This window comes from Atta colombica, unplaced genomic scaffold, assembly GCF_001594045.1.
Source record: "Atta colombica isolate Treedump-2 unplaced genomic scaffold, Acol1.0 scaffold163, whole genome shotgun sequence".
NCBI lineage: Eukaryota > Metazoa > Arthropoda > Insecta > Hymenoptera > Formicidae > Atta > Atta colombica.
The window spans coordinates 2,265,974-2,282,896 of NW_017259254.1; the positions used below are offsets into that span (position 1 = coordinate 2,265,974).

General features: G+C 37.8%; 1 protein-coding gene across 2 annotated transcripts in view; it reads left to right on the plus strand.

The window, feature by feature from the left end:
• Positions 1–16,417, plus strand: part of LOC108686056 (Krueppel-like factor 6) — a 408,542-nt gene extending 392,125 nt beyond the window's left edge. For both annotated transcript variants that reach the window (XM_018191119.1, XM_018191118.1), the window contains one exon: positions 16,242–16,417. In XM_018191119.1, the coding sequence (XP_018046608.1) occupies positions 16,242–16,417 (176 nt within the window). The remainder of the gene's footprint in view (positions 1–16,241) is intronic.
• The last annotated feature ends 506 nt before the right edge of the window (positions 16,418–16,923 follow it).

Consider the following 16,923-nt stretch of genomic DNA (forward strand, 5'->3'; position numbering starts at 1 on the left):
AATTCAACTCGTTTAGTGTTGCTTTCTATGTTTCTATCTGGATTTTTATGTAGTTGAATAAAGCATTATAAAACTTCTCTATTCTTTAATATTAGCAAAACTTATTGGAAACTTATTAGAAAATATATTAATAAAAAAATAAAATAATATTAATAAAATAATAATTTCTATAAATTTAAAATAACTTATCCGAACGGAAGTGTCTGTAATAATAAATTATGACTAAATAACTTTATCAAAATATTATAATTTCCGTCAACTAGATTGCATTTAAAATCTGTTATGTTATATCAAATTGCTTGCTATATTATATCAAATAAGACAATTATAATCGGATTATTAATATTTAATCCGCGCGCGCGCATATAAATTAAATTAGAGACAAACGTAATTATAATTCTTCATCGGTTAGAATTCTCTTGTGTTTCGATAAAACGAGTGAAATTTCCTTCTACCTTAAAGAGTGGCAATATCCATCTTGCTACTTCCATGATCCATGTTGACGGTTCGCGTCACTGTCCGAAAGCGATATTGCCATGGGTCTTCGCATTCTCCTCCCTCCGATCCTTTTCGTGGTCGCTTGCGGTGAACGGTGGCAGGCAGAGAGATTGTAATTAACGAACTCTCCTGTTCCCTTTCGTCTTTCTCTCTTCTTCCAGTACAAGTGTACGATCCATCCTCATCCTCCTTCTCGGATCCTTGCTCTTTATCCACGGTTTTTGTCGCGTCACACTCAGGTCCTAGGGTTTCAGTCGTACGTACCCTGCGGTACGTGCCCTCGTCTTTCTATGTATAGCTTAGGCATGGCCCTACACAGAGATGACGAGAAAGAGAGAGAGAGAGAGAGAGAGAGAGAGAGAGAGAGAGAGAGAGAGAGAGCGAAGCGGAATGCAAGGGTGGTAATAAGGGACGGGTTGGCCGGGATGCCTCCATCCTGCAGCATGGCAGGTATGTCGGGATTGCTTCTCGCGGATCGTTAAGCAGAACTGCTAACTACGGGATTATGCATACTGCGGGACCCATCCCGCAATTATGACTCTGTTATGAATTCGTCCTGACACAGGGATCCTCCTGTCGGCGGAACGGCTGCGCCAGACGACGGACTGCCGCGACATGTACGATGGCTCGCCGTAGGACGTTTATCTCGAGACATTTACGGAGAAAAAGGTGTAAAAGCGCACTGTGCCCTCGGGTATTGATTCGCCCGTCTCTTTTCTCTTGCTCAGTCCGTACTTCACAATATCACATGCAAGTATCGAATGTATCTGCTCCGAAATTGAATCGTTCCTCTGTCGCACAATAGTTTTCTTAAGATTCTTGTCTGTTTTATATCTTATCTTTATAAAATGCCTTTGTAAGAAATTGAATAAGACATAGCGATCTATCGTATAAACTCTATTTATTAAAGCATTTAATTACTATTAGTAATTAGTTTTTATTAAATGGCGATTCTTTAAGAATTCTTTAATTTTTATATATCTATTTTTCATTAAACAAAATTTCATCAAAAATTATAATTTGCTAATATTATAGCCATACAAAATTGTAATCACTTTTATTTAAAAAATATATTAAATTGTGAGAAGAAATAAAAAATTAAGGCTATACAGATTTCATGATTTTTCTTGAAATATGACGAAAGAAACAATTGTGCGACTACTTTTACTTATTGATTACATTCGCTGCATGAGATTTCCGCCGCGATCTCGTCGAAAAAGTTCGGCGACACGCTCTCTCAGAGTTTGCGACCAGAAGAAAAACGACCACATCGAGGAACTTCGAGAAGCAGAGCTTTTCGTGGGGTAGAAATGGCGGTAGACTTTGATCTCACTCGACGGAATCTAATTACCCTGCGGACAGGACTTCGCGGTAGCAAGACACGAAACGAAGCGAGTCGTCGATCGTGAGACGACAACGTGAAGGTTCGTTACGAATTCCATCGGCGAAGTTTCCCTTCGAAAGGCTTCTCGATATGTAGATATTCCGAGAAGGATCGGCGAAGATCTAGTCCCTTTGCTTAGTTTGATATTTGAAGACGAGAACGATGACGACAGAAACGCGACATGCTCATCCATCGGATCACATTATTCTCGTAGACGGCGGATTTAGCGCTGATTCTACAATGTGATCCGATTAAATGACTTAATCAACGTATTTATTTGCTAATTTCTTTCGAAGCGATCAGACATCACTAAGTATCAAGTATGTCCATCGATTTATCAAGATCTGATTTTTTGCATGCGAAGCTTGTTTAAAATAAACGATTTCAGCTACGAGAGAAATCGTTGAAATATCTTGAATTTTGCTGGTTCAGCACCTCGACGATAATTTTACATTTTTTTTGTCTGCGTTACGCATCGATGCAAAATGTGGTTTCTCGCCGGCCGTTTAAATCACTGTTCAGATCCGCAAGTTAATTAAAACGTTTAACGGATTTGAATTTAGCCTTCTGCAAAGAGGCTAATTTGAGCGGAGCGTAGCGTTTCGTGAATACTTCCGAAACGGCCGCGATTTTTCACCGTCACTCACAGCGCAGACAGATTTACGTAAAATTTATGTAATATGCGATGAGAAGAAAGCCCTACGTAATTACGTTAATTATAAATCGTAAAGAGAAAAACCGGGTGGAGGGCTAGTTATGGGAATGATAATACCGAAAGAAAAATCCACGGATGAACTCTTTGTTCTGTCCTTATAGTATCTTGACGAGAATAAAACCAAACTAATTCTTCTTTTTCATCGTGCTTATCCTTCTCGCGTATTAGGTTCTTGTCCGAATGGGTCCTTTCTCGCTGTGGGCAGCGTCGCAGAGCTCTCGTATCCGATTTTCCCACGGGTGTCAAGGAACTATCGATCGCCATCCTGCAGCCTCACATCGGCTATGTACAGCGGGGCGAGAGAAAAGAGGGACGAAAGGATAGGAAGAGAGAGATTTCCAATTACAGGGACTTTCCGTTCTGGAATTCCATTCCCAACGTCATTGTTCTCGCGTCGCGCGCCGCGGACAGGACTTTGATCCTTCGACGATGCGAGATCGCTTCGCCCAGGACACTTAACAGTCCTTCACTTCATTCCGGAAAATGGATAGTCAACATATATGAGAAAGAGCGATTTTATCCCTTCTTTGAGTTCACTCGACAATCGCTTGATTTCGTGCAGGAAATGAAACGTTTAGCATTCTTCGGTCTAAAAGAGAAAAATATTTATTCTGAACGGAAATCCTTATTAATACGCAATATATGATAAATTTATAGATTGATAAATTTGTAGATACAAGTTTATTAAATACTTGTGCAATTAATGAGAAATTAAATAGTTTGATAAAATCTATTCTTAATATCATGTAGTGACTGCATCTTTTCTTATCGCATTATTAAGAATGTAAGTTTCGTCTATAATATTTTTGACTGCGAAGAACGAGAAAGATGAGAATGGGGATATAAATGACTTAAGGATGATAATACGTATTTCATGTATATATATTCATACACGATTGAAAACTTTGCTTTAACGGATCGAGAGATACGGGAGGAGGCAGTGAACTAGTCGAGATTACGGAGATCAAAGTAGGTCAGCCAAAGTATAATAATTTAACATGAGAGCGCTTTAGAGACGCACGCTTTCCGCGATCTTAAATCAAACGAAGAATGGAACGAGCGGTGGCGGCTCCGAGAACTTATTTATCAATGTAACTCGCGACGATGAATCTACGCTGTCGAAAACAGTCTGCTTATATACATTACTTCTGCATTTCTCCTTAGACGTGTCGATGTATCCGCGAACAATAGAACCTGAAGGTATCCAGCGTCGGGAGGGCGGTATAATCGAATTAACCATAAATTCAATGCATTTCCGCGCAAACGGATATCCGTGATTTATGCCTGGCGAATGGTCCGAAGCGCGAAAGAAACAAGCGGCGCAATCGCTCGCCCGATTAAAACATTACAACGAAGCAAGAAATAAATTTGCAAAACGACAGAATGACTTTCTTAAGTTTCCAACGTTTACATGGAAAATATATCGCTTTCCTCTACGGTATCAATTGTATCACCATTTGTCGCCTTTCTCATTTTACTAATATTTGAATTATTTAAAATTTATGTCGATCACAAAATATGCTGTTTTTTTTATGAAAAAAATGTATATTAAGAAAAGATTGATATATATGAGATTGAATCTCAATCGATTGTATGTAAAATTTGCATATTTTTAGTAAAACTAAATATAATTCTAATTATTGCTACACAGAAAAATACTGTACGCATGTAATAATTATTTGTTTCAAGATTATTTCAAAAGTTTATGTATCCGCAAATCTATTATATCATAAGTTCCTCACATTAAATTTATTCAAAATATATTCTAAATCCTAGTAAATTTAATATTATAACTTCAATCAAGATTATTAATTTTGAAAAACAAATTTGATCTGCTTATCGTATAAAGCCGCTTCTTTGATCAATTTTATAATATCCTTAAAAAAAAAATAAATCTTATTTTGAATGCATAATAATGGGTTCTAAAATTTATAGTAAGTATATTTTAATTTTATTATCAAGAAAATATTCTTTGTTAAGATAACCATAAAAAAAAGAAAGTAAATTGAGTGATCACTTTTCTTAGCAACAAAATGATATTTTTTTTTTATATGTTTTTATATGTTGTTACATTGATGATTGTGCATATTCTTCCTCGGCCAAGATGTTCCAATGCGATACACACATGCTCTCATATGCGTACGATACTCATAGCGTGTGATTTACACGTCGGCGATATTTCGCATATAAACGAGCCTGTTATTTTTCGTCGCAGACATCGCGCCGGTGCACGCAGAAATTGCGTCGCGACGGTGATCCGAAATTTGTCGGTACATTGATTCGAAGAGACGAGCGTTCGCGAGGGCTGGTAAGCGGCACATCGTCGAGCCCCCGTACTCCATTACTAAAAGTTTCTGATCGCGATGCATTGCGGTAATGCGATTTGTAAATAATGGCTCAAGAAACTGAACTCGGCGACACACCGTCCGCCTTCTTCTTCGTTGTCGTCGTCCTTCCGCGAGCCAAGTGCATCTGCGCGATTGAACACGTCTCTTCTTACGTTTAAACCGCAAGCTCAAAGTCTCAGCTGCATCTTCCAAGCTCCTCTCTCCTACAAGAGACCGCAAGCGCCTGTGGTTGTGAGCGATCTTACCCTTACCTCTTCTATATTTCGATATTAAATCTTAGATGTTACCAACGTGGTGCTCCAAGGCGATACACAACAGCCATCGATTTTCGCAACTGGAAAGTCGCAACCAGATCGCGATTACACTCCCAAGAGAGTTAGCTTCAGCTAAATTTAGGTCAGTGATTAATTCAAGGTTAATTACCCCGGAAAGTCATCTATTTTATATTGAAACGTTTTATCGCGAACGAATGTTATAGGTGTATCGAAAGCTAATCGATTATTGCGTGCAATTCGAGTAGCGATAAAACGTTTCGCAATTCTTTGAAAAGCTTCGTTGCACGAAATCAGTAGAACCGGGTCGTTTTTCAGAATTTATTTCTAGAGATTCGTGGTAGAAACGAATGAAGTTCAATGAATTGCACATGCGTTGTAAAATAAAAGAATACCGATAGTAAACGTTTTATTACAAACACGATATAACATGTTTTTATGTTACGTTTCAATTTACGAAATATTTTAATGAAATTGGTAGATTATTTGTAACAGTATCGACGATGTGTATAGATAGTTTTTAATTAGGTCCTAATAGCATTCCAATATTTGCATCAACAGGTCATTTTCTCGATTACTTACGAACTATTTACGCAAAAGTTTGCTTAATACATATTTTAACACGTTTACCTCGAAGCGCCTAGGCGTGTATGTATCTACAGCATACATCGATTTGTACCTCGGCTGTACTGTTCGAAACACATGATCGCAGCGAAGTTAAATCCGTCTGCCGCGACGGGGGTTGTGTACCGCAAACAATTGGAAACGTCGTCAAAGTTCTCGCTTCGGTTGACAGCGTAACCACACTTCACAACACGCGAAATGCGAATCGCATCCGGCAGTTTCGCGACATGCGATGAAAATCTTTTATACATGCGAAGATGTGGTTTGAAAAGTGAGGCTGTAAAGTAAGTTCCGCAAAATTTTTATGTGAAGTATATTCCTCGACACTTTCGATATCTCTTTCTGCGTTATTTTTTATTACATTTTCGTGACATGATGTCAACCCTTCATTACTCACATGGGATGACACTCACACAAAAAAGACGGTTTTGCTAAAGATGACGGTTTATCTAACAGTTAGATAAAGATCTGGAAATAATTTTTTATATTGTTATATTGTGTTATAGAAAATAATTTTATTGGCTCTTCAAAATAAATATATAGAAATCCAAATTGATTGCTAGAATGTCAAAACTTTTTACAGCATTGCTCACCAAGCTTAAGATCCTATGTAATTATTTTTATGATTTATACAATAAAGTTATTTTCAGATCTGTATCTAATTAAATTTTTTAGATACTTTAACAAAATCGTTCTTTCCGTACAGTCTTATTAATTTGCTAAATAAGTGCTATTTATAGACATTATTATATTTAGCTCAAATTGTTTTACAATTAAAAAAATTAGATTTATTTTCATCTAAAGAATGTATAGAATATGAATCTCTATTTAATTGTAAATCACCAAAAAGAATAATAAAAAATAAAATATAATGTTGCGGTACCAGATACAAAAATACCTCATGCGAGTAATTATGTATATATTAAATATTACATAAATAATAGGATTAATAATAATAGTGAAAACTTCTCATAAATAAAATCAAAATGAAAAAATAAGAAAGAGTGACTGCGCAGATGATTATATATAAACCATATACAAAATGAAATTATTTTGATTTCTGTTCACGTCATTTAACACAACGGAAAACAATGAACAAATTCGCTGAAAAACACATGATCGATCCTCATGCAAGTTTTTTTATTCCTTTCACTTTACTGCGTCTTGTTTCGCGAACAACCGTACGCCCATTTTCACGATGCGATACTTCCGGAAGAAATCTCTCATTTATCATTTCTACAACACCCGCTATCTCGTACCGGCAAGAAAAACGTCGTTCACAAAATCCGTTTTTTCAAAACTGAGTATGAAGCGATATCGCGCTTCGTAAAATTTTCTCGGACCCTTATCCTCGATCCTCGAGACGAATCTCGGACCATCCTCCCCGAAGTGGAATGTCGAAAATAATAAAATGCCACCCCTCCATCGTGCTGCAAGGGGTAACTGCGCTGTTTTCCGCGGACTCTTTCTTACGTCGGGAACGTCTAGCCGGTCGTCCCTCGAACGATCTATCACGCGATCCTGTAGGATAGTCTCTGATATATTAAACGCTCTCACAACAAGAAACTTCTTCCTGCCAAGTATTTTTGGATGTAAACCAGAATTTGGTACTCTAATCGCAAAGAAGTTCACTGAGTGTCTCTCTCTTTCTTCCCGGTAACAAATTAACCGCATGCATTCCTTTAAACAGAACGACGCGTCTTTATAGCGCATACAATATTTTTCAAAAAGTTTGATATTATTAAATTTATTTTGCCATTCAAGCGAGTACTTTCGCAATTACATTCGATCGAATTTTCACAAATGCGTCGAACGCGCTCTGCGCTATTAGATACCGAAAGATTCGCGCGTGGAATGCCTTTGAATATGCAAGAGAACGCTGCGCTATCAGAAAATCTCATCTCCTTCGCCAGCGGGGGCAATGAAAATCTTTTTGTGAATAAAGTACAAGCGTATCTTCTCCTTTATAGCACACAATATTTCTTGGAAAGAAAACCTTCTCTTTCTTATTCCCCCTGTTTTTCATTCCGACTATAGAGGGTTGGTTTCTAGCCTTGTCTTGTCTCTTGCAAAAAAAAGGGAGAAGAAACCGTGCTCCACCAAAATTCGGTATGCGAAAAAGAAACGGGTGCAATACGTCTCGTAATTTGATACGCGTCACTACGAGGAATTCCTCAGATTGCACGCGAAACGCGAGGTGCATAAAAGCGACTAATGTAAAGTACGAGTACTATGCTGGCGGTGCTAGAAAATCGTATCTCTCTTCCCAGGGGGCATGAAGCAAAATCTTTTTGTAAAAGAGATACCTTGCATTTCCTCTTTTATAGCGTACGATATTTCTCCGAAGAAAGCGTTCCTCTTTCTTACTTGCTCGCGGTGACGACCGTCTCTTTCTAAAAAGATAAGTTTTCAACGTATTTCTCCCTAAAACTAGAATTCGAGAACAGAAAATGGAGAATTTATTCGTTCAAAGTCATTGCCTATTTGTAAGATCGATAAAACACAAAAAGTACGTTGACGTCGCGTAGGAAGAAATATATTAAACTGTACGGAACAAACTTATTTCATACTAAATTCTAGAAAGAAACAACAGAAGTACGCAATATGTCATGATTGTAACTTTGCAGTTCATTTTTACTTATCAGTTCGGTAAAGAGAGCCAATATCGTAAAGAGTAAACTTTCTGCAATCATTGGTTTTACCACGTTTTACGTTTACATATTCCCGATACGTATTCATTCTGTTGCCAAGTTATTTCGCGGTGTCGAAATTCGGTACATTTCTATCCATATAGTAGAAGTTTCTACGCGGGGTCGATTCAAGCAGAAATAGATCGATCGACAGTCGTCGATCGTTCGGCGAAATTCATTTGCGAGTAACGAAACGTCCGCGCAATTTCCCGGCGAAGTTGCTGGCGATAAGTATCGCGGAGAAAGTAACGTTCGCCGCGACTTGGTGAGTTTTCCAGGAACCATCACGAGGAAAAATCTCGAGTCGGCCGTCCCTCGAGCGATCCGTCACGTGGGTGCTCGCGATGGCCTCCAGTATTAGACGCGCGCTATTCGCCGAAACGTTTTCGCGCAAAATGTCCTCGGATGTAAAAGGCGGACTCAGGGGCGGAATCCTCGCCCATAAATTCCGGTTGTCCTATCCCTCGGCGACATGACGGAAGGTACCCTATACATCCTCGCCGGCGGCGGACTTAATAAAATGCAAAGACGACGAGCACACGTTGCCAGGACGGACTGACATATCGACGCAATACTAACCCGTCGCACGGATCCCCACCGGTGTAACGTCGTCGTCCTTGGCAGAGGGAGGACATAGAAAAATCGCCCTTCCGCCGGAAAGGACGCTCCGGCATACCGTATAAGGCGCGACGACGCTAACTTCGTTATTCACGAGCACGCGAGCGTGCCGCGTTTTTAGACTTAGGACGATTCGGTATTCCGACTCGTTTACATGCAAAGGTAAAAGCCGATATTTTTGCGTGTTTCCTGACGGCCTTTTTCTCTACGAGATAATGTTTATTGAGACAAGAACAGAAGGGTGAACGTGCCCGGCATGATAATTTAAGTATCGCACTTTAAACATTCTTATGCGCTTGAAAATTATTTATTCTTTCCGAGATAGTTCAAAGGAAATTTTTGAATATTAAATCAGATTTTATTTAATCAGCTTAATGTATCATACTGTGAATTTATAATTAATAAAATTTATATTGTTATCTCGATTCAGGCCAAGTGTTCTATGAATAAAAAAAATAATGACGTAAATTTACATTATGAAACTGACGAAATGGAAAGTAAAGAGCCACATTGTTACTTCGATATCTCGACGATCATTATTAATTTAAGTATCAAGGTCGCAATAAAAATAATCATTAAGAACCAAGGATGAATTGTCATTTGCATCCTTTCGTATAAATCGAGAAGAACAGAAGGATGAAAAAGAATGCGTTGGGAATTTAATGGAGAGAAGTTTGCTTATTTACTGCTCTGTTATGAAATGGCGAGGCACTCTCGACAATAGACGGATTATTATGTAATAATAAAATGAGGATTACCAGAACAATGCATTATTCTCTACGCAATAATATTGCTTACACCGCATGCAGGATCCATTTATCAAAACGAAGTAAAATGATCTCTTCAAGAGTTTATAATTGCATTATATTCCGTTTCGATGAATTTTTGATACATTTTATCGATCGCGAAGTTACTGATGATATCATATGATATTCATAGTAAACAATGTCTAATATGTTATGCGTTTCGCGCGAAGTATAAACTAATTGCATTAGTTTCGCAGTGTTTATGTATAACACGGCATGCACAAACGGCTAAAATCATTAATGTGTCTAAATCTATTATGCTAGCGTAAATTAATGACTTAATGTTTAACGCTGCATGAGAATATACGTCAACAAAGCTGGTTATGGCAAAATAGCTACTATAATAATACTGACAATAATTATATATATTTTACAATAATTTTTTTTCATAATTTGTTTATTTTAGAAATTAAAACGTTAATTTTAATTAAAACCTTTATTTCAATTTAAAAATTGATTAATTTTAAATTAATTTTTCATCTTTTGAAAAAAACGTAAGTAATTATTCGAAAATCACTTATTTTATTTTGTGGAAAATACTCGACGTATGATTATTTTTCTAACTGAACCAGAGAAATTTAATATAAAGGAGTGTTTGATCTAAAAGATATGTCTGATAATGATGATCCACAAGAGATTCTAAAAATTCCATAACTTAAAAGATCCGAAAGATTAAACATTAAACACAAAGGCACGAATATAATAATAATACTATAATACATTCAATGCGTGATTTACATCCATCGTAGGAAATAATTTTCGTAAATTTAGCTCTAGCTATCGACGTAACGAAGGATGGAAGAGGAGACAGTAAATGTATCTTGATGTACGCTTAAAAATGTCTAGAGAGACGCGGGCGAGGGTGTGAGCGTGTTTTCCATACGTGGACGTCGTTTAGCAACATTCGTTGTCGACGCGCGCGAAGGATGCGAGAAGGTAGGACGGGACGAGAGGGTTTAACGAGTTAAGCCATCTTGTTTAATATGACTTTATTACGTAGGTGGTAACGAACCGCCAGGAGACCATTATGCAGCGATAAAATGTGCAATGCCCGTTGCACGTACATGTCGTTTCGTACGCGTGTATTCCAACCCTCGCCGTGATATGCCCATGCGCGTCGAACGGACCAGACGGGGCACGCGTTCGCGATAAACGCCTGCGGTCGTGTAAAGCATTACGGCATAGTCGCCATAGCTACGCAAAATTTAATTCGTCCGTGAAATCGAACATTACGTGCGCACGTAGCTACGCACAGAATTTTTGCAAAAATTGCATTACCTCCGCGAGTGCCAGCGTATGTAGCTCGCATTTGTTCTCTCGTGATTTTCGATGGCTTCTCGAACGAAGCAATCATCTTCTCATTTTATATTGTACGGGAGCTGCCATGACAGATCTCATTGGAAAATACAGCAACAAGATGACGTGTGTGTGTGTGTGTGTGTGTGTGTGTGTGGGTAGATGTGTGTGTGTGGGTGGATATGTGTGTGTGGGTGGATGTGTGTGGGGGTGGATGTGTGTGTGTGTGTGTGTGTGTGTGTGTGTGTGTGTGTACACTGAGAAAAAAGATTGGCTGTTGCAATTTTTAGTTGTGTTAACCTATCCACAATGTCAATACAGGATTTCGATTGGCTAACGCAACCAAAAATTGGCTGCTGCAGCCAATTTTAAAATGCTATGCCATATTTATCATCTAATTTGCTACAGCAGCCAATCTTTTCTTTTAGTGTATATATATATATATGACAATTGCTGAATTTTCCTTATTTATCCCAATGTGCTGTATAATAAAGGTAAATATTCTGTAGGTAAGGTAAATATTCTGTACGTAGACTATGGCGTGAATTCAACGGATTGATAATTTCGATTATATTTTTTTTCGTGTCGACATCTTGTGAAATTTTATGGCCGAGAGACGAGTATTTTCTCATCGCGGCGATCCAACAGTGAAGTCAACGACAATTTTTCTTCTCACCTGCTAGGCTAGTTGTAATACATGCGCCACCAGTATCTTCCATACCGTCGCGGTTACCTTATTTATCCTTATCTTCCTCGGAATTTCCTTCCGACGCGAGTCCGCAATTCCCCCCTCACGGGGGGGGGAGGGGGCAGGCACATTCGTGTCACCATTTCTCTAGCTGGCTGCGGAGGACAGCAGGCAGCAAGGGGAACGGATGGTATCCGGGGGTTGCTTTCTCGAAACGCGAAGGGCGAAAGGGTGAGATGGATGAACGGTGTGAGGTACGTCAAGTACGTGTGCCGTATTTTCCGCAGAGTCGCGGCCTCGTAGAATGTCGGGTGTCGTTGGCGGAGGCGCCGGAAACAGCCAGTCGAGGGTGGGTGCAGGTGATGAAATAACGGGGGGCGAAGGGGTGGATGGATTTGGTTATGCGTCGCCACGTCCCGGCTGGATTTGTCGTCGTCACCTCCTGCTAGGGATGAGAGACTCGGTATAGAAGAGGGGTTCCCACCAGTACCTCCTCGGTACAACTTTGAAAGAGACCGAAACGCGATGTAAATTTTTTCCCTTCATCCCTTCTCGCGGGACATAGAACGTCGTTCGAAAAACGTCAGTTGCACCAGTCATTGTGACTGTGTAATTGAGATCCGACTTTCGAGAAATTATCCTTTATATCTACAGATACATGTATTTTTAAATGCTTTGCGCCAATCTCGCAAAATATTTTGTGAGATTTATATATATCTAGAATATAAATCTATAATAAATTTACATAAATCTATTGCGCAATTGTATTGCGATTCATAGGACTGCAGTAAGCAAAGAAAAATCTGCAAAGAAAAATCTGAAGATGCTTTTTTTATCTTTCTTTAAAATTTAATATCGGTTATATTAATCCTTTCGAGTCAAAATATAACATAGTTACTGACACTGTAGCTGTAAAATCTAAATAATTTATATTAATTAAAAGGCAGTAATTAATTTTATTATTAATTTTATTAATAATTCCCGTATATACATCGTACATATCAAAAACTTAATTTTTGAAGTATTATTTATGAAGTATTATTTACTATGTTTAAAGTAAACGAACTATATCAGTAAAAACTTTGTATTGTTCACTATTATGAAAAAAATATTGGAAATCCGAAATATTTATATTTCGTATTAAAAAATGAACTTTTTTAAACTCTTGTATTTTTGCCGTATATCTTATAAGGATGGGATATATGACTACTCATAGGAGGAAGGGAGATACGTACGCTTATGAAAAATTTACAAATAATGCATATAATAAATAAGTCGTAATAACTTATAAAATGCATTTATAAAGTTTTATTAAGGAATAAAAATAATAAATATGTATATGAAGTAATAAATAATAATTACAATCTTCTCACATGTATTACAAGTGTTATGACATGAAATACATATTTCATGTAATGCGTTTATTGCATTTAGTGCAATAAATTCAATCTGCCTACTTTGTATACTTTGTATACTTTGTATACTTTGTATTCTTTGGACATAGATCCTGCCCATTAAAAATGCCCAAACAGCTGGGATATACAAGACAATCCTCATCCTATTTTTTCTGACTCCTGCGGCGTAAATCTCAGCGGCATAATTGCCGGCATATTTACCCTATATTTTAATAAGTAAACATCGGATTTTTTATGCAGATAATTATGCAGATATGTACAAAACGTGCAAATTTGCACAAATGTGCAAATATACATAATATGCACAAATAAATATATATTTTTAGAATGCTCTTTTAACAAGACAAATTTCTATTTTGATGTTACTTTCCAATCTGCTTTCTAAAAAAATATGAAATTGCACAAAAATCCGCTTATTAATAGGAATAAGCCAAATGTACAGATATAATACAAAGAAAATTAAATTATATGGTATTTTCGACAAAGAGATTTAAATCGGTTCATTGGACTCATCATCAGTTCTGAAGGATTAATAATTAAAGAATAATATTAATTTTTTTGCAGGAACATATATTAGTGAATATTATCATGATATTTCAGATTACATAATTTAGTGTATTTTTCTGTCAAAAACTGATCCGAGCGCGACGCGTGGAAAATATCTTCGTCAACACTGACTAAAATCACGATGCAATCTGTTACATCTACTTTTTCAGACGCAGTGTTACACGGATGAGAAAACGCTACATTTAAATTACAACCGTGCCTTTTGCGCAAACTCGCAAACAGACATGGCAATCTAAAAACAGCACTTTGTAGAGTCGAGAATTCCGCCTCTTTTTCGGATTTATGAGAACCGCGGGAGGGCATGCGACGTGTTAAACGTTTCTCTTCGGGGTTTTATACACACATTTGTATTACTTTTATCTCGACGGCGGTGTTGTGAAATATACTCGCGCATCAGTTCCTAGATGCAGTCGGATATGCTCGACAAATTTCGTGCCTTGACAAAAATAATAGAAGATCGTATTTCAGTACGAGCTCAAAGTACTTTACAACGGACATATCTAGATCGCGACAAGAGACACGTCTGCACGGACACTCCGAAAGTTTAAATCAGGAAGACAAAGCCCTCGCTTGTAACCTTTTTACGCGAGCTATAATTTTTCATTATTCCTTGAGAGATTTATTCAACAAGATAATCTACTATTTTGCTTATTAGTTAAATACAGATATTTTACATAAATGTTCTCTTGAATTTTGTCAAGATTCATATTTCGAGATCCACCATAAATGAGACAGAATTAATTTGTGATACTCTTCAACTGATCTGCGAAAATATTCGACAACCAATTGTAAACCAAGAATATCATAATCCAATGAAGAATTAAATGGCAGAGAATAATACACGATTCTGTATTAGGACATATATTTATAAAAGGGTAGAAATCGTTTGTTATTGTGAGATCGATGAGTCACGATACGTCGACATGGGCGGCGCGGCGCCAGTTACCCTTTCTTTATCGGGTTCACAATTTACCAGCTAGTAGAGATCGCAGTTGTTTCTACAGCCTCTGATTCAACCTCTCCCGTCCCTATCTCAACCTGCTTCTCTTTCCAAGCTGCGAAATTCCCTCGGCTTGTTAATCTCGCTAACATCGCGCCACAGGTGGTGACCTCGTATTGTCTCTTCTCCGTCGTGGCCTCATCAATGTCAGCCGCCTTCTATATTACCGAATAGATTATTTACCGACTTAATAACACATGGTCTCTCCTTCCGCCTGACAAGCAGTTTCGTCTCAGCGTATATGTGTCGCATATGTGTTTTTCACGACCGGTCCCTAATATTTCTCTCATGCGTCGCAAATCAGCGACGGGCGGCATCATGCGGATTTTTCAGGGTTGTATAGGTTTTTAAATCAAATTCAATCGCCGCGTGAATCCCACAGGATTACCTCGGATTTGCGACACAGGGATTTGTATCGTGTCGTCACCCAACGTGTGGTTGCGCTATTGTGCCGATAGTTGGACATGAATCCCATCGTCGACATTTCGTCACAGTTAACGACGATTAGATACTACTCATTGTCTTTGATAGTCTGTTTAGAGGGATAATAACGTCCAATCCTTGTATCATCACGCGGAAATCTATTGAATCGCTTTGCAGTAAGCTTATGCCTATCGTGATGCTGTCCTACGATCAAGGAAGCCCCTAGCCCGGTGGATCATAACATTGAACGAACGAGCTTTCTCAAGTACGAGACTGATACTGTACTGATGTAGTTCCGCTTATCTCTACATAAACGGGCATTATCCAGCGTTATGTTATGTTCTGCGCAAACTGTCTATTGACAATGGCAATTTACCGAAACTAGGCATACGTAATTTATAGCAAGTTTAATAATATTTAGAATTGTATATGTTAATTCGTAATAATCTCGAAATCAAAAGTATTATTAAAAAGGAAATGTACTTATTGTTTGTTACCTACTTACACACAATCTGTTATAAATTTATAAATTAAAAGTGACGAAGGATATTTGCAGATTTTATATAAATTTTCTAATTTTAATTTTTATTAATTTTATTAATTTTCTGAAAACAAAAATTAATTTTTTTATTTTGACAAATTTGTAGTGTTTTTTAAACATTCTATTAAACATAAAATTATTGTTGAATTTTGCTTACAGATTTTATTGAAAATCGTGCCTGTTTACTAGTTTATTATAAACTTATCTCTTAAAAATAAAATATATCTCTTAGACGTTAAAACATATCAATTAGAATGTTATAGTGGCTTATCGAAATCGTTTGCGAGAATAACTACTTGGAGAATTAAATGCCCTACTAAATTCTCTAACGTGGCTTTGCTTTTTTTCTGTTTCAGGGGAGAAACCGTACAAGTGTAGTTGGGAGGGCTGCGAATGGCGATTCGCGCGTTCAGATGAATTGACGCGCCATTACCGCAAGCATACCGGCGCGAAGCCGTTCAAGTGCCGGCATTGCGACCGATGCTTCTCCCGCAGCGACCATCTAGCTCTCCACATGAAGAGACACGTGTAATCAATCGTCTCCGCGAGCGGTCTCAGCCGCGCGTCACACTCCGCAGTTGAGACCGTCGAGACCTCTTCCTCGTAAAGATCGCGGAGATCTTCGACATTTGCACATCTAACGATCTAACATTTTCTGAGGTCACCTAATAATATGCTGCAGGTAGAAAGCGATCGATTATCGAACGCCTAAACTTGATGAACAAACATCAAGAGAGAGATCTACGAAAGTAGCTGTATTAGGTATTCGAGATTTGCCAGATTCTATCATTGATAAAAAGAATCAATTTTTGAGAAACACTTGAGGAGATCGATGATTAGCGAAACACCGTTTGGAGACAATCGAAGATCAGGTTTATGTCTAAAACAATCCAGAGAATAATTCGAAAGAAGGCTTGACGAGCAGATGGTGTATTATAAAGCAACATTTCATCGGAGTCCAAAGAATCATGTGTATAACGTGTATTTCCTCCAAGTATCCTGATGCGTAAAATCAGGAGGGAAAAAATAATTGACTTG